The 25,000-nt window shown below is 45.0% G+C and overlaps 3 protein-coding genes across 8 annotated transcripts in view; all 3 read left to right on the top strand.

Moving 5' to 3' along the window:
* Positions 1-4,920, top strand: part of eif5b (eukaryotic translation initiation factor 5B) — a 49,329-nt gene extending 44,409 nt beyond the window's left edge. For all 5 annotated transcript variants that reach the window (XM_080422605.1, XM_080422604.1, XM_080422603.1 and 2 more), the window contains one exon: positions 1,310-4,920. In XM_080422605.1, coding sequence (XP_080278731.1) covers positions 1,310-1,417 — 108 coding nt within the window. In that variant the 3' untranslated portion in view covers positions 1,418-4,920. The remainder of the gene's footprint in view (positions 1-1,309) is intronic.
* Positions 4,921-6,548: 1,628 nt separating this feature from the next.
* LOC308080411 (uncharacterized protein) lies at positions 6,549-16,291 on the top strand. Of its 2 annotated transcripts, XM_080422255.1 has the most exons (4): positions 6,549-6,611; positions 12,825-12,933; positions 13,043-13,471; positions 15,766-16,291. In XM_080422255.1, the coding sequence occupies exons 3-4, from the start codon at positions 13,052-13,054 to the stop codon at positions 15,961-15,963; spliced, it is 618 nt and encodes a 205-aa protein (XP_080278381.1). In that variant the 5' UTR covers positions 6,549-6,611; positions 12,825-12,933; positions 13,043-13,051; the 3' UTR covers positions 15,964-16,291. The 2 variants fall into 2 exon arrangements, with proteins under 2 accessions (XP_080278381.1, XP_080278380.1); XM_080422254.1 differs by having other exon boundaries at positions 6,555-6,611; positions 12,825-13,471; positions 15,766-16,289.
* Positions 16,292-16,343: 52 nt separating this feature from the next.
* Positions 16,344-25,000, top strand: part of LOC308080410 (uncharacterized protein) — an 18,812-nt gene continuing 10,155 nt past the window's right edge. Inside the window, exons 1-8 of the mRNA XM_080422253.1 lie at positions 16,344-16,599; positions 18,108-18,420; positions 19,010-19,227; positions 20,095-20,222; positions 20,665-20,926; positions 21,791-21,837; positions 22,081-22,183; positions 22,773-24,369. Coding sequence (XP_080278379.1) covers positions 16,375-16,599; positions 18,108-18,420; positions 19,010-19,227; positions 20,095-20,222; positions 20,665-20,926; positions 21,791-21,837; positions 22,081-22,183; positions 22,773-24,369 — 2,893 coding nt within the window. The 5' untranslated portion in view covers positions 16,344-16,374. The remainder of the gene's footprint in view (positions 16,600-18,107; positions 18,421-19,009; positions 19,228-20,094; positions 20,223-20,664; positions 20,927-21,790; positions 21,838-22,080; positions 22,184-22,772; positions 24,370-25,000) is intronic.

The raw sequence follows: 25,000 nt of genomic DNA, 5'->3' as shown, positions 1-25,000 counted from the left end.
TTTGCCGCGACACGTCTCGCAGGATGGATAAAAGAGGGACACATGGATAGCTTGCCTGCTCCTGTTATCAATTGTTTGCACTATGTTGATGTGCTCTTTGCTTTTCTCATGCTTATCAAAAGCTGGGTGACTGAAATTCTTTGTCCCCGTATAAAAGGCGCTGCTTTTACCCGCCAGATTGGGATGTTCATTGTTCACGGCATATTTTGCACCATCACAGTGCGTTCATCATCGCTGACGAGTGGCTGTAACACAGCCAGCAGCGTGCTGCGTGCGACTGACCGTGTCTGTGTGTCAGGATTTCGAGGCCACACTCACACAATCACGTGCAGCATGCGTCCACTCCCCCTCCGCCTAATGGCTGTGTATTGGGCGCGTATGGGGCCGAAGCGTGCTTTATAGTCAGGGGATATTAGCAGAAAGATTTCCAATCTTGGAATAAATTCCTTACCAAAACAAATCTTCACCAATGTGTTTGTAAAGGTGTCTAGTAACACATCTCACAAAGACTGAAATTCAGTTTCCCTAGGAGAATTTTTGACAGCTGCTGAAAGTTGGGGTACCCACCATTTCCCTGCATTTCCATGCAGGGCAAAAAAAAATCCAATTTTAATTCTGTTTTAAGTAGCATGTGAGGGGTCAAACTAGGGTGTTTTTATGATTCTGAATCCATTGCAAGCATTTGTTTTGCACCAAAACCACTCCTTGGGCTAAAAACAGCCCAATCTCAATGGGCTTTTTACACAAAAAGTATACCTGGACAAGGATGGCTATGGACGTTTTTAACCCAAGGCGTGGTTTTGGTGCAAAACAAATGCTTGCAATGGATTCAGAATCATAAAAACACCCTAGTTTGACCCCTCACATGCTACTTAAAACAGAATTAAATTTAGATTTTTTTTGCCCTGCAGGGAAATGGTGGGTACCCCAACTTTCAGCAGCTGTCAAACATTCTCCTAGGGAAACTGAATTTCAGTCTTTGTGAGATGTGTTACTAGACACCTTTACAAACACATTGGTGAAGATTTATTTTGGTAAGGAATTTATTCCAAGATTGGAAATCTTTCTGCTAATATCCCCTGACTATTAGTGTGATTGTGTGAGTGTGGCTTCAGGAAGTAAATTCCCGTCCCAGCTGTTGGTACGCGAGAGTGCCTCCCTTCGTCTGATGAGCCGCGCAGCATGCATTTTGATGACGCATGCGCACCAGTTTTGTGCAGCCCTGGTTATTCCCAATGAAGAATTTCAATAAAGAACGTTGGAAGACCTTGTCATAAAGCATCTCTCTCTCTCTCTCTCTCTCTCTCAGATCACTCGGGCGTCCATAGACGCGTTGAAGAACTGGTTCCGTGATGAGATGACGAAGGGTGACTGGCAGCTCATCATGGAGCTGAAGAAGACCTTCGAGATCATCTGAGAGGCCCCGCCCACTGCTCCCCCCCGCCCGCCCGCCCCATTCTGACCGGCCGAGACCACACCCCCCTCTCTCTCCCTCGGAGGGGGGAAGGGAAGCGGGAAAAAAAAACGATGAACGGTAGCGGAGGAGAAACGCAACAAAACGTTTTTTTTTTTTCTTCTGTCGGAAAAGGAACTTTTTTCTTCTTTTTTTGACTGTTGTAAACAGTGATTGGTTTAGACGGCATTTCCACACGCGCACACGCACACGCACACGCACACGCACACGCACACTGTATCGCACACACTATTCCAAGGTGCCTGTTTCTCCAGAATAATCTAGTGTTGTAATCTTATCTTCTTCTTCTTCTGCTATATTTGCGACAGATGCTTTGAGACCTCCCAGCCTCCATGACCCCCCCCCCCCCCACACACACACACGCACACACACACACACACACTGTAAAGAGCTCAATTAAAGACTTGAATCTCTCCACGAGGACTTAAAAAGCCCCCCCCCCCCCCCCCCCCCGCTATGCCTGTGGTTTCGTACCAGGAAATAGCACATATACCAGCTCACAACGTGTCGCAATGCGACGCATTTGTGAGCTTGTAGATCCTGCTTTCAAGCGTGTGTGTGTGTGTGTGTGTGTGTGTACCGGCTTGGGTGTTGGTTCTACACAGCCTGGCTCTGCCGGCAGCCATATTGGAGCCAGAAGTACTTCCTGTCGTGTGTTTTAAGAAGGTCACAGGGTCACGGCCAGGGTTGTAAAACATTTAAAGGAGAATTCCGCCAGACGTTTTTCTTACCGTTTTATATGATATTATGATTTCCTAGGACGAGTGGGACAGTAGGAAAACATCATAACTCCATCCCGAGTCGACCACAGCTAAAACCCCTGAGCCTATGGGACTTATGCTAGATCACGTTTTGTTTTGTTTGTTGGTGAGATCTAACGTTGTTATGGACAGAAAACCCTCCACAGTGTTTACGATGGACACGCCTCTCCAGAAGCCTCGCAAGACGAGGTTTCACCCGTGACGTCATCCACGTCACTTTGTAAATACTACGGCGGCCTATTTGGGACAAAAAACATTGTGGAGGGTTTTCTGTCCATAAGAACGTTAGAGCTCACCCAACAAAAAGAAGCTTTTAAAATACGCGATCTAGCATAAGTCCCATAGGCTCAGGTTTTTAGCTGTGGTCGACTCGGGATGGAGTTATGAATTTTTTATACTCTACCACTCGTCCCGGGATATCATATTAAAGGTAAGAAAAACTGGGAATTCTCCTTTAAATGTGGGAGATTATTATGTGAGCATAACATCCTCTGTTTATTACTGTTCTGTCTGTAAGACAGGCAGGCAGACAGACAGGTCAGATCTGTTGTGTGGGTGTCTATAGGACAAGACAAACAGACAGACAGACAGACAGACGGGCAGTGTTTTTTGTCTCTGTTAGACATACAGACAAACAAACAAACCGACAGTGTTGTCTGTCTCTTTTGGACAGACAGACAGACAGACAGACAGACAGACAGACAGACAGACAGTGTTGAGTTGTGCTTATTCAAAATGAATGGGACTAGTTTTCATTGTGTGTGCGTGTGTGTGTGTGTGTGTGTGTGTGTGTGTGTGTGTGTGTGTGTGTGTGTGCGAGCGAGTGTGCGTTTGGCAGAACTCTTATCCAGCCTATTTGAGCTGCGTTGGGAGAGGGCATGCTGGGTAATGCAGTCCAGCCAGACATTTTAGATAGTTCTATAGTGAATGTACAGTAAGCAGGTGAACAGCTGCCCATGTGAGGGGTTCTGTTAAGGTTCTAGCAGAACCCGTATTCAACGCTCCCCAAGTTCCTTTCATTTTACCACCGTGAGACATTGGCCTGAAATTAGCCCGTCTTACAGTTGACAGACGGGCTGTTTTCAGCAAAAGACATGTTGGGTTAGAGGTGAGAGGTTAGAGGTGAGAAGGGTCGCTGACCTAAAGGTCCTTAACGCACTGGCAGCGTGGTTGAATCAACGGAAATGCGTCTGCGAGTATTTCACATTAAACCCGTTCAGTCCGCGGAAGAATCTCCGTCACACTTTAGATATCTTTGGGTTATTCAAAAAATAGCAGATCTACAAGCTCATGAGCGCTATGAGCTTGTAGATCTGCTATTTTTTGGGGGAAATCGTGGAAAATGTGTGCAAATCTTTGAATAGTGTATATTTTTAAAGCAAACATTTGTAACTCAAATCTTTGATTCTGGGAAGGTCCCTGGAACAAAAACATTTTACAAATGTTCGCTTTAAAGAATATGTATTTAAAGATTTGCACACATTTTCAAACAAATAGCAGATCAACAAGCTCATAGCGTGGCACTCGTAGATCTGCTATTTTTAATAGCCAAAGAATCTAAAATTCATTGCGTTCCCGGTTTGAATGGGTTAATACTATTCATGTTCTGATGCCATATTCATACGGGTGGATTCTTTTGTTAACGGTAAATAAATCGACCTTGTTTGGAAAACACAATTACGCTTTTTTTTTGCCGCGTAATAAGCCAATTAATCGCACAAAAAAATAACGCTGCCTGTGGGTACGGGACCTTTTTAGTATAGCACCCTGGGGTGCCCCAAGACAACTCTGTGTTCAAGTTCAAGTTGGTCAAATCCTCTCTCTGGCTCGTTAAGACGGTTCAGACGGTTCAGGCGGCCAGTGAATTGTTGAATGAATGAATCGGTGGGGGTTTCGTTGCCCTGGTTCAGGCCTCCTGCTGTGATGTTTACCCCCCCCCCCCCCCCGGCTGACGGGACAGAGAGGAGTTACATTTTGAACCTAAATTGGGTTCTAAATGTGTGATCCTAAATATAGTATGGTAAATAAATGCCTTTAATATGTCTTCTGTATTATATCTGTGAAATGTGCACACAGTGACGTCAAGAAGCACTGTCACACGTTGCGTGGCACGTCGTTTTTACGTCGGCGTGCGGACAATTCGGCATTTTGCTGAGAAAGGAAATAAATAGAAGACATAGGGTATCTTTTCCCACGTTATATAAATGATAATGATCTCATAGGGTATGGACAACATGTTTCGTAATTAAGGGAGGCGGCAGCGAGCGGTTTATCAACGAGACAAAATGTTCATGGTTTAGTTTTATTTTTTATTGCTGCAGTGTTCCCCCCACCCCCACCCCCCCCCCCCCCTCCACACTTTGTTGAATCAAAGTATTCAGATGTCTGGACTTCAGTTCAACCCAGAACTGAGAGGGTGCAGATATAACCAAAATGGACCCTTTGGGTTGCATGTGCTCCCTCTCAGAGTTACACTTGGGGTAAATTAGCAAAGGACAGCAGAATCTGGGACAGCCGGAGCAAGCCAGTGTATTTATAGACACATTAAACAAAAAAATAAAAAATAAACTACAACTCCCACTACCGGGGGACTGCCCTGAAACTACAACTCCCACCAGGACTTTTCCAGCTTCTGACGTTTACCTTGATGTTGAATATTTGCAATGCAAATTGAAATGGATTAAAATCTATTCTACAAAAAAAAAAAACATGTTTTCTGACATTATTTACTGCTGTTGTCTGTTGATGTTTAACCCATTAAGACCTGGAACGCATCTGTGTCACTTTAGATGTATTTGGCTATTCAGAAATAGCAGATCTACAAGCTCGTAGCGCGGCACCGAGTGCTGCTATTTTTGAAAAATCTAAAAAAACAAAAAAAAACTGTTAGGATTTAGAAAACATTCGTCAATCATGCAATGCGACTAGTGACACCAACCAACTTAGGACCTACTGGATCACTCTAGTCCCTCACTAACATTCTGGTCTAGTTTTTAATTGTTGACGAAAGTTTTAGTCATCATAGCTTAGTTTTTATTAGTTTTTTATTTAGTTTTCGTCAATGAAGAAAGGTAGTCGACGAACATTTTTCGTCTAGTTTTTAGTCGATGAAATCAACACTGCTCTGTAGAGGTCTAGGATTCTAGGGCCTTCTAGGGCCCTTTCCTGTTGTGCTGTGAGGGGCCATGTATTCTTAAGTACACTTTATTTTTAATAGCGATGCATTGATTGCTGTATTGAAATTGTGAAATGTTCCACCAACAAATTCAAACTATAGGTTAAGTACAGTACAGATACTCAAAAAATGTACTTAAATACAGTACTCAAAAGTATGTCTTTAATGTCCACCACTGCTGTCCCACTGCTGTGCTTTTATGTACTGGACCTACATTGAAAGGTAGAATGGATGCAGCGGCGTCTGTCGGCCAGCAGGTGCCGTCGTTTCCCGGGTCGTGGCGTGGTGTGAGTTCTAGGTGGGTACAGGTGTAACTGAACTCAGTTGAAATGTAACAGCTGTGTGAACACATCATCTCTATTCCCTTTTAATTGTACATATATCATTTAGTTTGTATTGTATTGTATTGTATTGTTCCACTTTTTCTTTGGCAATGTAAACGTATGTTTTCCAGTGGTGGAAAAAGTACTCAAATGTTTTACTTAAGTAAAGGTATCAATACTGCAATGCAGAAGTACTCTGTTACAAGTAAAAGTCTGGAATTCAAAATTTACTTGAGTGAAAGTACAAAAGTATTGGTATCAAAATGTACTAAAAGTACTAAAATGTTTGAAAATAGCCGATCTACAAGCTCACAACGCGTCGTTGTGAGCTTGTAGATCTGCTGTTTTCAAATAGCCTATGTATAAAATAGGGCTAAAGTGGTTAATGTATGTTTTTTTAATGTAATAATTTATATCTGCAAAGTAACTACTAGTAACTAAAGTTTTCAAATAATTGTAGTGGAGTAAAAAGTACAATATTTGCCCCTGAGATGTAGTGGAGTAGAAGTAAAAGAGTAGACAATTGGAAATACTCCAGTAAAGTAAAAGTACCTCATAATTGTACTTAAGTACAGTACTTGAGTAAATGTACTCAGTTACTTTACACCACTGATGTTTTCTCATGCCAATGAAGCCCTTTGAATTGAATTGAATTGACTTGAGGTCCATCAGAGAAAAGCCACCACCAGGGGTCGTGGTTTCCCGGGTCGTGGTGGTGGTGTGGGGTAGCTGTAGGTAAGTAGGTGCGTCCATCAGAGAAAACAAACCAATCAACATCATAATGAATGCAGAAGGAAATGACTTGTTGTTGAAGTCTCGGCGCAGCGACACGCAGCTCTCTGACGAACTGAAACTACCCCAACACCACACAGCCTCAGGTAGGAGCTTCTTATAATGTTTGTGTTTAAATGACCGTTCAGACTCCTGACAGGTGTGTGTTCATAATAAGTGTTATAGTTTATTTATAAAGATCAGCTGTGTCATAACCACTTGTCATGCTGCTACTTTCTTCACGTTCTACTTTTTTTTCTTCTCTTTTTTTCCCCCTGCTACAATGTTGCCTTGAGGGGGGAGGAGGGGGGGACGTGGTGTGCGCCGACTTGTGCGCGCATGTGACGCAATGTTAATTATGAACACTGTATTCAATTAATTCACAACACTCTGTGGTGCGTGTGTACCTACTTAAGTGGTGGGAAAAGTACAGGCATTTTTTTTACTTAAGTAAGAGTATCAATACTGCAATGTAGAAATACTCTGTTACAAGTAAAAGTCCGAAATTACTTGAGTAAAAGTACAAAAGTATTGGTATCAAAATGTACTTAAAGTACAAAAAGTAGAAAGTACTCATTATGCAGAATGTCCCATTTCACAAGTTTTCAAATGTATAAAAATCTATCTTATCTATATTAGGCTCCCATAACTCTGAGAGTGTACGAATGGAACCAAATGGACCCCCATGTGTACACTCTCAGAGTTACAGACCTGTATAAGGGTCCATTTGGTTCCATGTGTACACTCTCAGAGTTACAGACCTGTATAAGGGTCCATTTGGTTCCATGTGTACACTCTCAGTGTTATAGACCTGTAAGGGTCCATTTGGTTCCATTTGTACACTCTCAGAGTTACAGACCTGTAAGGGTCCATTTGGTTCCATGTGTACACTCTCAGAGTTATAGACCTGTAAAGGTCCATTTGGTTCCATGTGTACACTCTCAGTGTTATAGACCTGTAAGGGTCCATTTGGTTCCATGTGTACACTCTCAGAGTTATAGACCTGTAAGGGTCCATTTGGTTCCATGTGTACACTCTCAGAGTTATAGACCTGTAAGGGTCCATTTGGTTCCATGTGTACACTCTCAGAGTTGCAGACCTGTAAGGGTCCATTTGGTTCCATACACTCCCAGAGTTACAGACCTGTAAGGGTCCATTTGGTTCCATTTGTTCACTCTCAGAGTTACAGACCTGTAAGGGTCAATTTGGTTTCATGTGTACACTCTCAGAGTTACATACCTGTAAGGGTCCATTTGGTTCCATGTGTACACTCTCAGAGTTACATACCTGTAAGGGTCCATTTGGTTCCATGTGTACACCTGTAAGGGTCCATTTGGTTTCATGTGTACACCTGTAAGGGTCCATTTGGTTCCATGTGTACACCTGTAAGGGTCCATTTGGTTTCATGTGTACACTCAGAGTTATAGACCTGTAAGGGTCCATTTGGTTCCATATGAACACTCCCAGAGTTACAGACCTGTAAGGGTCCATTTGGTTCCATGTGTACACCTGTAAGGGTCCATTTGGTTCCATGTGTACACTCTCAGAGTTACATACCTGTAAGGGTCCATTTGGTTCCATGTGTACACCTGTAAGGGTCCATTTGGTTTCATGTGTACACCTGTAAGGGTCCATTTGGTTCCATGTGTACACCTGTAAGGGTCCATTTGGTTTCATGTGTACACTCAGAGTTATAGACCTGTAAGGGTCCATTTGGTTCCATATGAACACTCCCAGAGTTACAGACCTGTAAGGGTCCATTTGGTTCCATGTGTACACCTGTAAGGGTCCATTTGGTTTCATGTGTACACCTGTAAGGGTCCATTTGGTTCCATGTGTACACCTGTAAGGGTCCATTTGGTTTCATGTGTACACTCAGAGTTATAGACCTGTAAGGGTCCATTTGGTTCCATATGTACACTCTCAGAGTTGCAGACCTGTAAGGGTCCATTTGGTTCCATATGTACACTCTCAGTGTTATAGACCTGTAAGGGTCCATTTGGTTCCATGTGTACACCTGTAAGGGTCCATTTGGTTTCATGTGTACACTCTCAGAGTTGCAGACCTGTAAGGGTCCATTTGGTTCCATGTGTACACTCTCAGAGTTGCAGACCTGTAAGGGTCCATTTGGTTCCATGTGTACACTCTCAGAGTTGCAGACCTGTAAGGGTCCATTTGGTTCCATGTGTACACTCTCAGAGTTACAGACCTGTAAGGGTCCATTTGGTTCCATGTGTACACTCTCAGTGTTATAGACCTGTAAGGGTCCATTTGGTTCCATGTGTACACCTGTAAGGGTCCATTTGGTTCCATGTGTACACTCTCAGAGTTACAGACCTGTAAGGGTCCATTTGGTTCCATGTGTACACTCTCAGAGTTGCAGACCTGTAAGGGTCCATTTGGTTCCATGTGTACACTCTCAGTGTTATAGACCTGTAAGGGTCCATTTGGTTCCATGTGTACACCTGTAAGGGTCCATTTGGTTTCATGTGTACACTCAGAGTTATAGACCTGTAAGGGTCCATTTGGTTCCATATGAACACTCCCAGAGTTACAGACCTGTAAGGGTCCATTTGGTTCCATGTGTACACTCTCAGAGTTGCAGACCTGTAAGGGTCCATTTGGTTCCATGTGTACACTCTCAGTGTTATAGACCTGTAAGGGTCCATTTGGTTCCATGTGTACACCTGTAAGGGTCCATTTGGTTTCATGTGTACACTCTCAGAGTTGCAGACCTGTAAGGGTCCATTTGGTTCTATGTGTACACTCTCAGAGTTACAGACCTGTAAGGGTCCATTTGGTTCCATGTGTACACCTGTAAGGGTCCATTTGGTTCTATGTGTACACTCTCAGAGTTACATACCTGTAAGGGTCCATTTGGTTCCATGTGTACACCTGTAAGGGTCCATTTGGTTTCATGTGTACACCTGTAAGGGTCCATTTGGTTCCATGTGTACACCTGTAAGGGTCCATTTGGTTTCATGTGTACACTCAGAGTTATAGACCTGTAAGGGTCCATTTGGTTCCATATGAACACTCCCAGAGTTACAGACCTGTAAGGGTCCATTTGGTTCCATATGTACACTCTCAGAGTTGCAGACCTGTAAGGGTCCATTTGGTTCCATGTGTACACTCTCAGAGTTACAGACCTGTAAGGGTCCATTTGGTTCCATGTGTACACTCTCAGTGTTATAGACCTGTAAGGGTCCATTTGGTTCCATGTGTACACCTGTAAGGGTCCATTTGGTTTCATGTGTACACTCTCAGAGTTGCAGACCTGTAAGGGTCCATTTGGTTCCATGTGTACACTCTCAGAGTTACAGACCTGTAAGGGTCCATTTGGTTCCATGTGTACACTCTCAGAGTTGCAGACCTGTAAGGGTCCATTTGGTTCCATGTGTACACTCTCAGTGTTATAGACCTGTAAGGGTCCATTTGGTTCCATGTGTACACCTGTAAGGGTCCATTTGGTTTCATGTGTACACTCAGAGTTATAGACCTGTAAGGGTCCATTTGGTTCCATATGAACACTCCCAGAGTTACAGACCTGTAAGGGTCCATTTGGTTCCATATGTACACTCTCAGAGTTACAGACCTGTAAGGGTCCATTTGGTTCCATGTGTACACTCTCAGAGTTGCAGACCTGTAAGGGTCCATTTGGTTCCATGTGTACACTCTCAGAGTTGCAGACCTGTAAGGGTCCATTTGGTTCCATGTGTACACTCTCAGAGTTACAGACCTGTAAGGGTCCATTTGGTTCCATGTGTACACTCTCAGTGTTATAGACCTGTAAGGGTCCATTTGGTTCCATGTGTACACCTGTAAGGGTCCATTTGGTTCCATGTGTACACTCTCAGAGTTGCAGACCTGTAAGGGTCCATTTGGTTCCATGTGTACACTCTCAGAGTTACAGACCTGTAAGGGTCCATTTGGTTCCATGTGTACACTCTCAGAGTTGCAGACCTGTAAGGGTCCATTTGGTTCCATGTGTACACTCTCAGTGTTATAGACCTGTAAGGGTCCATTTGGTTCCATGTGTACACCTGTAAGGGTCCATTTGGTTTCATGTGTACACTCAGAGTTATAGACCTGTAAGGGTCCATTTGGTTCCATATGAACACTCCCAGAGTTACAGACCTGTAAGGGTCCATTTGGTTCCATGTGTACACTCTCAGAGTTGCAGACCTGTAAGGGTCCATTTGGTTCCATGTGTACACTCTCAGTGTTATAGACCTGTAAGGGTCCATTTGGTTCCATGTGTACACCTGTAAGGGTCCATTTGGTTTCATGTGTACACTCAGAGTTATAGACCTGTAAGGGTCCATTTGGTTCCATATGAACACTCCCAGAGTTATAGACCTGTAAGGGTCCATTTGGTTCCATGTGTACACTCTCAGAGTTGCAGACCTGTAAGGGTCCATTTGGTTCCATGTGTACACTCTCAGAGTTGCAGACCTGTAAGGGTCCATTTGGTTCCATTTGTACACTCTCAGAGTTGCAGACCTGTAAGGGTCCATTTGGTTACATGTGTACACTCTCAGAGACTTCTAAGAACTTTTTAATACCTAAAAAAAAGAAAGGAAAGAAATGTAAAAAGAGCATTACTGCATAAAAAATAATCAACAAACTATATGGTATAAAAATAATAAGAAATAAGCCTAATAATAATATAAGAAAGAGGCAAAACTTTTGAAAATAAAAAGTTTACATTTGTAGATACAAGGTTTCTGCTGATATTCATTAGTCATTGACTAAGACAGGGTGAGAAGATTAATCTGACATTTATATATGTTATTGTTATTATTCAGAGAAACAGAAGATAATTGATAGGCAGTATTATTATTATTATTATTATTATAGGCTATACGTATATATTCTATGTGTGAGAAACATTTATTGTGTGGCTTTAAAAAAAAAAGAAATGTCCTCACAGAGGTATAACAACATCCTCAACGTGTGTGTGTGTGTGTGTGTGTGTGTGTGTGTGTGTGTGTGTGTGTGTGTGTGTGTGTGTGTGTGTGTGTGTGTGTGTGTGTGTGTGTGTGTGTGTGTGTGTGTGTGTGTGTGTGTAAAGCGTGCAGTCGAGGACAGAAGGGTTTGAGAGAGAGAGAGAAAAAGAGAGAAGAGTGAGAGAGATGCAGAGAAAGAGAGAGAGATTCATAGAAAGAAAGAGAGAGATGCAGAGAGAGAGAAAGAAAGAGAGAAATGGAGAGATAGAAGGAGTGATTGAGTACAGAGAGGAGGGGTGGCTTCAAACCACTTCCTGAGGGGACATACACACACACACACACACACACACACACACACACACACACACACACACAGACTTCTGACGGTGAACTACCACACCACTACACACATCATACACACTCTAATGCTACTGAAAGTCTATTTTTTTCTCTCTCTCTCTCTCTTTCACACCCACCCACACACACACACACACACACACACACACACACACACACACACACACACACACACACGGCACATCTGTACCAACAGATTCCACTGAGTCATTGTTGATAAAACATCTGCTTTTATTGATGATTAAAACATCAGTACATGATACTAATTATATGATTTTTGAAAAACTTGAACCTTTTTGCAAATCTTTGAATATATATATTTTTAAAGCTAACATTTGTAACTCAAATATTTGCTTCTGGGGGTCCCTGGAACAAAACATTTAGAGATGGGGGTCCACGGCCAAATACATATCTAAAATGTTTTCTAAATCCTTTTCTAAAACAGTATGTTGCTATATATGCTCCAACTTTGCCATGTCAAGGACCACCGAAACTGATGGCCACGGACCCCCATCTCAAAATGTGTAGTTCCTGCCCCCCCCCCCCCCCCCCCCCCCCAGAAGCACAGATCGGAGTTGAAAATGTTCACCCTTGGCAATCAGAAAAGCCAATTCTGTGGCATCTTTTAAATAACTTCTAAAAACACCTCAGCCTTCCCCTAGATCTCTGTAAGTCTGTATCTGTCTGTTTGTTTGTTTGTTTGTTTGTTTGTTTGTTGATGTGGGCAACAAGACCAAAGTTCTCTTGGTCTCCTTTTACAGCAGTTTGCTTAAATGTGTTTTATTTGTATTGCTTGTCAGAATTAATTTACTTGTTAACTATGTTATTCCCTTATGCTTTTTTTAAAAATGTGTATGTTTTATTGTTGCCTTACTTATTATTTAATATTTGTTATTTTTATTTTATGTTCCAACTGTTGTTCAGCATTTTCTAACTCATGTTTTGAAAAGTGTTGTATAAATAAAGTTATTATTATTATAATGGATTAACAGGGTTTCCTCTGTGTCTCTACAGGGTTAACTATCAGAGGAACAGGAGAGAAGTTCACCATCACAGAGAAGAGAGAAAACACCCTGTGTGTGTGTGTGTGTGTGTGTGTGTGTGTGTGTGTGTGTGTGTGTGTGTGTGTGTGTGTGTGTGTGTGTGTGTGTGTGTGTGTGTGTGCGTGTGCGTGTGCGTGTGCGTGTGCGTGCGTGCGTGCGTGCGTGCGTGCGTGCGTGCGTGTGTGTGAGCAGAGCATCATGTCTGCAGACGTTCCTCCTCTCTCCTCCTCTCCTCACGGCCATCGCAGCTCCTTCTCCCCGTCTCCTCCTCCTCTTCTCCTCCTCCTCTCCCCAGCCTCCTCCGTCTCTCCTCTCCTCTGCCAGATGTTCCCCGGCGAGTCCCCCCCGGCCGCGGACCCCCTCCTCCTCCAGGGTCTCCTGCTGTCGCCCGCAGACCACCTCCTCCACCACCGCGCCTCCTCCCCCCCGACCCACTGGACACCTCCTCCCCCTCCTCCTCTCTCCCCCCTCCACCCTCCACCTCCACGACCCTCTGACCTCCAGTCCTTCTACTCCTCCCTCAAACCCGGACCCCCACAGGACCCTGTGGTGGACCCCCAGACCAGAGCCTCTCTGACTGGACCGCGGAGTGTGTTCCACACACAGCTCCATGAGCAGGTACTGTAGGACTGACTTGACTTAAAGGGCAAGACCACTCTGGTAGAGGTTTGGGTTGTGTAGTTACCTTGCCATGATGTAACTCCAAAGGTGGGCAAGAAATCAAAAATAATTGCTCCATTGATTAGAAATTGATCATTCTAAATATGCTCCTCATTGACTTACATTGTACGGTAAAACAGCTCTCAAAGTCACTCTTTTAGCACATAAACGAACGCAAACAAAGTTGATTCAGACAATATAGAACATCACCAAACCCAGTACTGTTTTGTTTTTTTTAATAAAAATGTCAACTTCCTATAGATTTTGCCATTTTCAATAAGTAGAAAACCTGGACTGGATCCGCGGATCCGGATCCGGATCTTCAAATAGTAAAATCAACAGGAAGTTGACATTAAAAAAAAAAAAAAAAACAGTACTGGGTTTGGTGATGTTCTATATTGTCTGAATCAGCTATGTTTGGGTTCATTTATGTGCTAAAAGAGTGACTTTGAGAGCCGTTTTACCGTACAATGTAAGTCAATGAGGAGCATATTTTGAATTATCAATTTATAATCAATGGAGCAACTATTTTTTGATTTCTTGCCCACCTTTGGAGTTACATCATGGCAAGGTAACTACACAACCCAAACCTCTACCAGAGTGGTCTTACCCTTTAAACCCTTTTGCTCCTTGGGGAGCTTAGCTCATTTATGAATTTCCTCCAGCTAGTTTGGTGTTGGGCGATCTTCTCTGCTTCCTTCCAAGATGTTCCTTTGCCCCTGAGTTCTGCCTCCACAGACCTTTTCCAGCTGTTTCTGGGTCTTCCTGGTTTTCTTTTCCCCCGAAGGGTTCCAGGTTAAGGCCTGCCTGTTTATGTTGGAGGATGGTTTCCTCAGGGTGTAGGACACTACTCTAAAATTACGATGATAAATGTTTAGTCGACTAAAATGAAATCTTCACCGACGAAAACTACATAAAAGCTAAGCTATGATGTCTAAAACTAAGACTAAATATATTGACAATTTTGTCAACACATAAAAACTAGACTAAAATGTTGAGGGACTAGTGGAGAAGAGATCCAGTAGAACTAAAAGACAAGTCATTTTATGTTTTGTTGCGCTCTGGTGTTGCCCTCTGTAAACAGCAGATCTTTGACGCGTTGTGAGCTTGTAGATCTGCTGTTTTCAGCATGCAACCAAGTGTGAAAAAAAATATTTTAGTCGACTAAATCAACTGTAGATTTAGTCGACTAAAATCTTATGATATTTAGTCGACTAAAACAAAAACTTTTCAGATGACTGAAATAAAAAAAATTGTCCATGTGTGGTCCAGCCCTATGAAATGTATATGAAGAAAACATTGCATGGATGCACCTGGAGGGACGTATCATCAGTGTTGTAGCCTGGGGTCATAGGGTGTTTCGGGTCTTGCAACAACATACACCCTCGCCCAGGTGACCCAGCCGAGGTTGATCAAGCCCCGACTTAGGTCCCAGTAGCTACCCACGGTCAGTCCTCAAAGGGAAAGACAGGGCCACTCAGTCCGCTCTCCGGAACTGATCTGCCGGACTCGGGGGAGGCTCTGGCACGTGGAGGGACTAGGCTCTGTGGATAGCCTCCTGGCTGGGCCCCTCCTTCGTCCTCACCAGGTCCAGGACCTGAGCGCTGTACCAGATCCGCTGCACCGCCCCGATCCAAACATTTCCTTCTGGCGTGATGGTGTCTTGGCCCGTGGTGGTACTGCAGGCTCCACTTGTGGCCTGCTTGAATGGCCTTCCTAAAGGCCTCACCGTGGGTTTGTTGGGCTTCTTCCTCATGGAAGACACAGGCTGGGGGCGCCAACCCACACTGCTCCCGGTATGCCGTCTACATTCCGTCTCTCCGGTGGTCACCAAACTGTTCCTGTTTGTCACATAGTCTAATTCCTATGAGCCACTATACATAGAATCACTAACTATGAAGTAGTAGTACTAGTATGGAATGCATGTGCAAATAAAACATATATAAAATATTGATTTGATGCTAATATTAACCTTAGGAAGTATTGCGTTTTTTTTAATTTGCACATCATTCCATAAATTCCATAAGGCTAAACCACACATGGACACATGACATCATCAACCTGCGACGGGCGTTGAGTAAAAGATGAACTATTTCTAAAATAAACAAAATATTTAAGGTAAATAAATATTGAATAATAAATTTTACATTTTAGTTTATAGAGGGCAATTATAATGTATTAAGACATATACGGCGTATTAGCAGGGATCCTTTTAACCTATCACAGCAATAACTGTGTTATTTCTCCTCCAGAACAATGGAGTGGACCAGAGGAGCTTCAGCCTTCATCATCATCATCATCACAACCACTTCATTCCTGCTCTGACCGGACAGACGCCACACTGCCACGACCAGCCAATCACACGCCAGCTCCACAGACACCACACCGGCTTCTATCGGCCCGCGCACCGCCCACGTGCACGCTCACACACACCTCCGGAATCACCCTGACGCACACGCACACCTGTATGACTCACACACGCAGTACGCGCAGTTCCTTTCACACTCCGACACACCCGCCGCACACACCCACCCGTACGGCTCACACGCGCGTGCGTACGGCTCACACGCGCGCCCCGACACGTGCGCTCTCCCCGCCGTCCCGCCTTACATCGCTTCTCTCTACGACCCCCCCGACCTACGACCCCCCCGGAGGTCACGGAACAGGGCTGGCATCACCATTTGCCCGCGACGAAGACTTCACACACTCTGTGCCACACACACACATGGGGGACTCTGTGCACACACACACATGGGGGACTCTGTGCCACACACACACATGGGGACTCTGTGCACACACACACATTGGGGGACTCTGTGCCAACCACACACACATGGGGGACTCTGTGCCACAACACACACATGGGGGACTCTGTGCCAACACACACACAGGGGGACTCTGTGCCACACACACACATGGGGGACTCTGTGCCACACACACACATGGATGACTCTGTGCCACACACACACATGGATGACTCTGTGCCACACACACACATGGGGGGCTCTCAGGTGGCATCATCTCACGGCCCCTGGGACCTGCAGCAGGGCGAGTACCCTCCTCTGTACCCACAGGCCAGCGTCCAGGTAGGCATGTCACCATTATTACACAATGATTTGAGATAATCTTATTTTGAATGATTATTTCCTTTCGTCTGCATGAAAACAGCATCTTTTACCCATAATAATAATACATCAGACTTGTACTAGCGCTTTTCTTAGTACCCAAAGTCGCTTCACAAAACAGCTAAAAATGACAACAAAAAAACAAACTTTAAACGGCTAAAAACAATAAGCTAAGACTAAGAGGAAGAAAGGAGGTTTGGTTTGGGTCAGGCAGGTCAAAGCAAGTCTGAAAAGGTGGGTTTTGAGGGAGGCTTTGAACACGGCAAGAGTGGGGGGGGGGGGGGGCTTTGATGTGAGGTGGGAGTAGGTTCCAAAGGGTGGGGGCTGCAACTGAAAAAGGCCCTGTCACCCCATGGTGCGTTTTTTTGGGGGGGGGGGGGGGGTCCAGGAGGTTTGCGTCGCCAGACCTGATGGAGCGGGAGGGGTGTGGCGTTTGAGGAGGTCGGAGAGGTAGTGGGGAGCCTGGTTATTGAGGGCCCATGATTTTTGTAACACATTTTTTCACCCAGTGCCAATGCCTTAACTGTAATCCTGGGCGCTACTCTCCCTCTGCCAGCCTGGGGAGAGCCCCGAACATGAGCTCATGCCTCCTTCAATGCATGAGGAGTGAGCAGGCCGCTTCTTATCACCTGACAGGGGGGAGTTTCCCCGGTAGGACGTAGCTTCTTATCACCTGACAGGGGGGAGTGTCCCCGGTAGGACGTAGCTTCTTATCACCTGACAGGGGGGAGTGTCCCCGGTAGGACATAGCTTCTTATCACCTGACAGGGGGGAGTGTCCCCGGTAGGACGTAGCTTCTTATCACCTGACAGGGGGGAGTGTCCCCGGTAGGACGTAGCTTCTTATCACCTGACAGGGGGGAGTTTCCCCGGTAGGACGTAGCTTCTTATCACCTGACAGGGGGGAGTGTCCCCGGTAGGACGTAGCTTCTTATCACCTGACAGGGGGGAGTGTCCCCGGTAGGACGTAGCTTCTTATCACCTGACAGGGGGGAGTGTCCCCGGTAGGACGTAGCTTCTTATCACCTGACAGGGGGGAGTGTCCCCGGTAGGACGTAGCTTCTTATCACAGCTGTTTACAATTCCAAACATGCAAACATGACCCGCTTTAATTACTTCAGTCTATATTAGTAGCTTAATGACTAGTATTACAATTATATTGTCTTTTTTATGTCCAACGTCAAATGTCCAATTTAAGTTCATAAAGTTAAGATAAGTATAACTAAATGCATTTGAAATTAAATTAAAATGTTATTTTTCAGTATTCTAATTCAAAAATAACAAAAACAGCAGATCTACAAGCTCAAAACGCGTCGCAGTGCGACGCGTTTTGAGCTTGTAGATCTGCTGTTTTTGCTACTTTTGTGTGACATAGAATGGCGAAATACGGCATTAATTTACGAAAAAAAGTCTTTGGCACTGAATGAGTTAATGCCCAAAACACAATGAAAGTGTCTTTCTTTGTGCCAGCCCTACCTCCATCAGGGTCCTGTGGAGGAGCTGCTGTCTCCCCAGACACGGTGCTCTTCGGTGGGCTTCCAGTCTCCTGCCGGCAGCCTGAGTCGACAGAGCTCCATGGAAGCCAGTCCGGCCTGGTCCAGTCCCCACTATGACCCCAGTAACCATGGTTACCAGGGTTACTGCACCTCTGGACTGCATCCGGCCCAGCCTGTGTACCCCTGTGTACCCTGCATCCAACAGTACCCCCCACCCTGCATCCAACAGTACCCCCCACCCTCCATCCAACCATACCCTCCACCTTACTGCACCTCTGACTCTATGGGTGGGTACTACTAATCAGTTACTTTTACTCACTTACACCTAAAGGAACACTACACACATTTTCAACCTTAAAGGGATAGTTCACCCCCAAAATGACGTTTTTTCCTATCAATTAGTCACCCCATGGAGACTTGAATTCATGGAGATTTTTTTGTTTTTGTCTCATTCCTAAGACAATAATTTGATGACCGGCAGCGGTAGGAACCGCTGGTCATCAAATTATTGGCATAGGAATGAGACAAAAACTAAAATATCCATGAATTCAAGTCTAAGAATAAGCGAAAGAAAAAAACTGTACTTTTTTGGGTGAACTATCCCTTTATGTAACATTTAAAGGGATATTTCACTTTCAAACATGTTTGTAACTTCAAACTCCATTTTAACCACGATAGATTCTTTGAAAACACCCGTCCTTGGTTCTAATGACTGATATTGTCCTTCTAATGCGTGAGGGGGCCGTGATGTTTCCATGACTTTTTTCATTTATTTTTCATATATTTTTTAATTTCTATTTTATTTGAAAGTACGTAATTTTTACTTATATATATATAGCTATAGATGACTATTCTACCCACCTGTATCTAACACAGGCGAGCCTCCGTCCCAGTCCGACTGCACCCCCATCTCCTACCCCCCCACCCACACCTCCTACCCCCCCACCCTAACCTCCTACCCCCCCACCCTTACCTCCTACCCCCCCACCCCCACCCTTACCTCCTACCCCCCTAGCCCCACCCCCACCCTCACCCCCACCCTGGACCACGCTGTTGGTTCCATGACGGACACACAGGACCTGTGGTCGTGGAAGGTAAATAAGTACATCTAGTCAAGTGCTGTACTTAAAGGGCAAGACCACTCTGGTAGAGGTTTGGGTTGTGTAGTTACCTTGCCACGATGTAACTCCAAAGGTGGGCAAGAAATAAAAAATAATTGCTCCATTGATTAGAAATTGATAATTCAAAATATGCTCCTCATTGACTTATATTGTACGGTAAAACAGCTCTCAAAGTCACTATTTTAGCACAAAAACGAACGCAAACAAAGTTGATTCAGACAATATAGAGCATCACCAAACCCAGTACTGTTTTTTTTTTAATGAAAATGTCAACTTCCTGTTGATTTTGCCATTTTTAATAAGTAGAAAACCTGGACTGGATCCACGGATCCAGATCTTCAAATAGTAAAATCAACAGGAAGTTGACATTTTTATTAAAAAAACAAACAGTACTGGATTTGGTGATGTTCTATATTGTCTGAATCGACTTTGTTTGGGTTCATTTACATGCTAAAAGAGCGACTTTGAGAGCTGTTTTACCGTACAATGTAAGTCAATGAGGAGCATATTTTGAATTATCAATTTCTAATCAATGGAGCAATTATTTTTTATTTCTTGCCCACCTTTGGAGTTACATCATGGCAAGGTAACTACACAACCCAAACCTCTACCAAAGTGGTCTTACCCTTTAAAGGTGCTTGTCAATATATTTAGTCTTAGTTTTAGTCATCATAGCTTAGTTTTTATGTAGTTTTTATGTAGTTTTTCAGTGAAAAAAGGTAGTCGACGAACATTTTTTGTCATAGTTTTAGTCGACTAAATCAGCACTGCTTTTAACAAGAAAGTATAACTTCCACCACCTTTACATAAATACAAATCTTCTCCCCTCACTGTGTTCAGGACACTCCGTCGTTGCATCAGTTCGTCAGTGAGACCCTGAGGCTGAACCCGGACATGTACCCGGACCCCCGTAAACCCCGCCGGGCCCCCGACGCCAGCCAGTACCCCCGCAGCACCCCGGACCCCCGGTAAGGCCTGTCACTATGACTACTTTACATAATCACCATGCTTGCTGTTAACCCATTCAATCCGGGAACGCATCTGTGTCATTTTAGATTTTTAGCGAGAGCCTATAACCATTATTTTATACTTTGGGCTATTCAAAAATAGCAGATCTACAAGCTCATAGCACGGCACAGAGTGCCGTGCTATGAGCTTGTAGATCATTATCTAAATGGTTATTTAGATATGCTAAATAACCATTATTTAAATAAAATAGCAGATCTATAGCAGATCAAGCTTGTAGCAAATACGAGCTTGTAGATCTGCTATTTTTTTTTAATTGTGAACATTTGTGCAAATCTTTGAATATACTTTATATTGTATATTCTTTAAAGGGAACATTCTTATCTTGCACAATAAAAAAATATTAGCGTATATTAGCATATCTGCTAATATCACCCACTGCAGGCCTCGCCCCCGGTCCGCCTGCCCGACCCGGCCCGCCGCGCCCGCCGGTCTGAATCCCACCCAGAGCACCGCGTACCGCTACCTCACTGACGCACCGGAGCAGCCCTGTGTCCGCCCCGCCCCCCAGACCCCTGCCCCCGACCCTGGGCCGGGATGGGGGGCACAGAGGAGGAGAGGAAGAGGAGGAGGTAGAAGAGGAGGAGGAGGAGGAGCGCGCTCTGACAGTCATCACCTCCTCTCAGCTCCTCCCTCTCACGCCCAGGTAGGACAGGTCATGTTTCACCACTAAACCTTGGGGTCCCAGAAAACCCAGAAAACCCTGGCTGATGAGGTTGTGTCGTCGCTACAGGGCTTAGCAGTGGCGGCCATTTTGTGGTTCCACTCAAAAAAAGGCCATTCATTTTGTCCCATAGAGGTTTCCAAAAATATTTATATAAATTAATTTAAGTGTAGAATCAAGCCATCCAGGATCCTGGTGAATCATGACCATACAACATTTGATTCTGTGGGGAAAAAAAGTGAATATTTAATTATATGATTAATTATGTACTATATTAAATAAATACCCTTTGGTTTGAGTTTTCTTATTTTTTCACAGAATCAAATGTTTTATGGTCATGAATCATCACGGTCCTGGATGGCTTGATTCTAGGCTTAGAATAATTGATATAAATATTTTTGGAAATCACTATGGGGAAATAAATAATGGGGTCTGGATCGGTGGAACCACAAAATGGCTGCAGCTTTGTTATCTTTCATGTCGCTGGCTTCCATTGAAAATGAATGGTAGCCTGTAGCTTTGCAGCATCACCTTGCTACTCTCTCTCTTGTCCTGCATCAGGCAGAATGACTGTATAGACATAGAGTGTGTACTTTATTATTTATCTTTATTGTGATTTTATTCTTCTGTACCTGTTGTACTTCTATGCCTCTGGCGCCTGAAATTCCCCCGCACGATCAATGAAGGTATCTATCTATCTGTCTGTCTGTCTGTCTGTCTGTCTGTCTGTCTGTCTGTCTGTCTGTCTGTCTGTCTGTCTGTCTGTCTGTCTGTCTGTCTGTCTGTCTGTCTGTCTGTCTGTTGTCGGGTGAAATAACTGTTACTGGCGTCCATCTCTCTCCCCAGGGGGAGGAGCCACAGTGTCCACAGACCAATCACACATCAAACAGTAGGTACGACTCAGCAGTCTATTGGCTAGTTTATGCTCTGTCGTAGGATAGTGCTATGCACCACAAATAGCAGATCTACAAGCTGATTCTGATTATATTCTGTGTGTGTGTGTGTGTGTGTGTGTGTGTGTGTGTGTGTGTGTGTGTGTGTGTGTGTGTGTGTGTGTGTGTGTGTGTGTGTGTGTGTGTGTGTGTGTGTGTGTGTGTGTGTGTGTGTGTGTGTGTGTGTGTGTGTGTGTGTGTCAGTTTGTTGTGTCCAGTGTGTCAGAGGGACTTCAGGAGTCTTCAGTCTCTCAACGGTCACCTGAGGTCACATGGTGGCCTGAGAGGAGTCACCAGGACACACAGAGTAAACACACACACACACACACACACACACACACACACACACACACACACAGAGAATAGCTGTCAGTGGTGTCTTTTCTCTGTTAGAATTATGGAGGAGACATGAAAGATGAAACTTGAAAAAAAAAGGATTCACATATTCACTCACTCACTCACTTATTCATTAATTCACTCTCTCACCCATTTATTTATTAATTAATTATTTAATTCATTCATTTGTCCACTCACTCACTCACTCACTCACTCACTCACTCACTCACTCACTCACTCACTCACTCACTCACTCACTCACTCACTCACTCACTCATGATATTTGTACTTAGGCTGTCGTGAACGTTTATAATATTTAGAGAAATTTAAAGTTTCAAATACAAAAGTAGTACTAGTAGTAGTTGTGAATTAGAAAACTGGACATTCAGACTGAATGTTTCCTTTATCCTCATCTTGCACTAATGCACACAACTGTTTCGCCAGGTTTTATTTTTGTTGTTTCTCATAAGCGTTGTCCGTCAACAACACAGCCGTCTGTGCTTTGACTTCTGTGCACTGACTCTCCCCCCCCCCCCGCCCCCTTGCCTTCAACTCCCTAGGAAAACGCAGTTCGCCTCTCTCTCCAGGGTGGTCATATGACCCGGCCCCTCCTACCTCCCATCTCCATGGTGATGCCAGAGTCTGACCCCTCCCCCTCCTCCCCACAGAGTCACTGTCCACCAGGGGGCGTAGTCTCAGCAGGGGGCGGAGTCTCATTACAGACAGGAGTCTCTGCAGGGGGAGGAGTTTCGAAAGTGGGAGGGGTCTCAGCAGGGGGAGGGGTCTCGAAAGGGAGAGGAGTCTCAGCACTGGGAGGAGTCTTAGCAGGGAGAGGGGCCTCGAAAAGAGGAGGGGTCTCAGCAGGAAGGGGAGTATCGAAAGGAGGAGTCTCAGTACAGGCACTAGTCTCAGGAGGGGGAGGAGTCTCAGCAGGGAGGGGACTCTCAACAGGACGAGGAGTCACAAAAGTAGGGGGAGTCTCAGCAGGACGAGGAGCCTCAGCAGGACGAGGAGTCTCAGCAGGACGAGGAATCTCAAAAAGAGGAGGAGCTTCAGTTGGAAGAGGAGTCTCAAAAGGAAGAGGTGTCTCAGTAGGGGAAGGAGCCTCAACAGGGGGAGGAGCCTCAGCAGGGAGAGGGGTTTCAAAAAAAGGAGGAGTCTCATTAGGGGGAGTGGTCTTAGCAGTGGGAGGAGTCTCGAAAGGAGGAGGAGTCTCAGCAGGGAGGGGACTCTCAACAGGGGGAGGAGCCTCAAAAAGAGGAGGAATGTCAGTAGGGGGAGGAGCCTCAATAGGAAGAGGAATCTCAGCAGGGGGAGGACTCTCGAAAGGAGGAGGAGTCTCAGCGGGGAGGGGCGTCTCAGTAGGAAGAGGAGTCGCAAAAGGAGGAGGAGTCTCAGTAGGGGGTGGAGCCTCAGTAGGAAGAGGAGTCTCAAAAGGAGGAGGAGTCTCAGTAGGGGAAGGAGCCTCAGTAGGAAGAGGAGTCTCAAAAGGAGGAGGAGTCTCAATAGGGGGAGGAGCCTCAGTAGGAAGAGGAATCTCAAAAGGAGGAGGGCTCTCAGTAGGGGGAGGAGCTTCAGTAGGAAGAGGAATCTCAAAAGGAGGAGGGCTCTCAGTAGGGGGAGGAGCTTCAGTAGGAAGAGGAGTCTCAAAAGGAGGAGGGGTCTCAGTAGGAAGAGGAGTCTCAAAAGGAGGAGTCTCAAAAGGAGGAGGAGTCTCGGTAGGGGGAGGAGCTTCAGTAGGAAGAGGAGTCTCAAAAGGAGGAGGAGTCTCAGCAGTGGAAGGAGTCAGGACTGTTGGTTGGACTAGAGGAGTAAAGAGGAGGTGCCATCCCTCCCAGCGAGGTGTTGTTCTCTTCACCAGTTTGACGAGACTCACCGTCCCCCCGGACCACGGGACGGTTGCCGGCGGCGATGCGGCCGCCAGACAGAATGGCAGCGGCGCAGTTGCCACGGGCAACGGCGTGGATGCCTTCGGGCGGGGCGTCGGCGCTGGGGGCGGCGATTGCGACGGGACCGTTGCCGGTGGAGACCGTGTGGAGCGCTACACCCCTCCCCCCATGCTGTGTCCTGTCAGGGAGGGGCCGGGCCTGTACTGCTCTCTGCTCGCCCCTAGGGGGCAGCAGGGAGCACACACCGTAGACCTGGACAACACACCCTGTAAGTTATTAGACCAGAATGAATGCATACTAATTAGGGATGTTCAATATTTACTTTTTTACCGATATCCGATATACCGATATTGTCCAACTCTTAATTTCCGATACGCATATCAACAGATACCGATATATGCGGGCTTTTTCACCAAAAGTCAACTAATTGTCAGGTAACAACATCACATATCTAATCAAATAAGATAGCTATAATATCAATATAATATCTAATAAATCTAATATAATACAGTGATGTTGTTTTCAATAAAGTGAGTCCTGGGATTTGAATGAGTCCCACTAATCTTAGATTAGATGTTCTGCCTATTTGACAGAGCAGAAGCATAATTGCGTTGATGCCTAACATTAACGAGTCTCAACGAGCGTCAGCTGGACACAGACACACACACCTGCCCTCTATGGAGTCTGTCTCATTTCTCTGCAAAAGCCCTTGAATGTGATGGAATATGATTAACCCTTTAAGACCGGGGGACGCATCTGTGTAACCACTTTATCCATATTTCATACTTTTGGCTATTAAAAAATAGCAGATATACAAGCTCATACGAGTGCCGCGCTATGAGCTTGTAGATCTGCTATTTTTTTTTTAATCGTGTTTTTTTTTTGCAAATATTTGAATA

The sequence above is a fragment of the Gymnoscopelus braueri genome (assembly GCF_963280865.1).
Source record: "Gymnoscopelus braueri genome assembly, chromosome: 24".
In the NCBI taxonomy this organism is placed as follows: Eukaryota; Metazoa; Chordata; class Actinopteri; order Myctophiformes; family Myctophidae; genus Gymnoscopelus; species Gymnoscopelus braueri.
The sequence above is the reverse complement of the archived record's forward strand: the minus strand, read 5'-3'. Positions and strand labels throughout refer to the sequence as shown.

What these genes read in the sequence shown, in the direction of transcription:
- LOC308080411 (XM_080422255.1), top strand. Translation starts at nt 13,052, where the DNA reads ATGTCTGCAGACGTTCCTCCTCTCTCCTCCTCTCCTCACGGCCATCGC. An exon ending in ACACACAGCTCCATGAGCAG is followed by an intron (nt 13,472 to 15,765) that starts GTACTGTAGGAC and finishes TTTCTCCTCCAG; the next exon opens with AACAATGGAGTGGACCAGAG.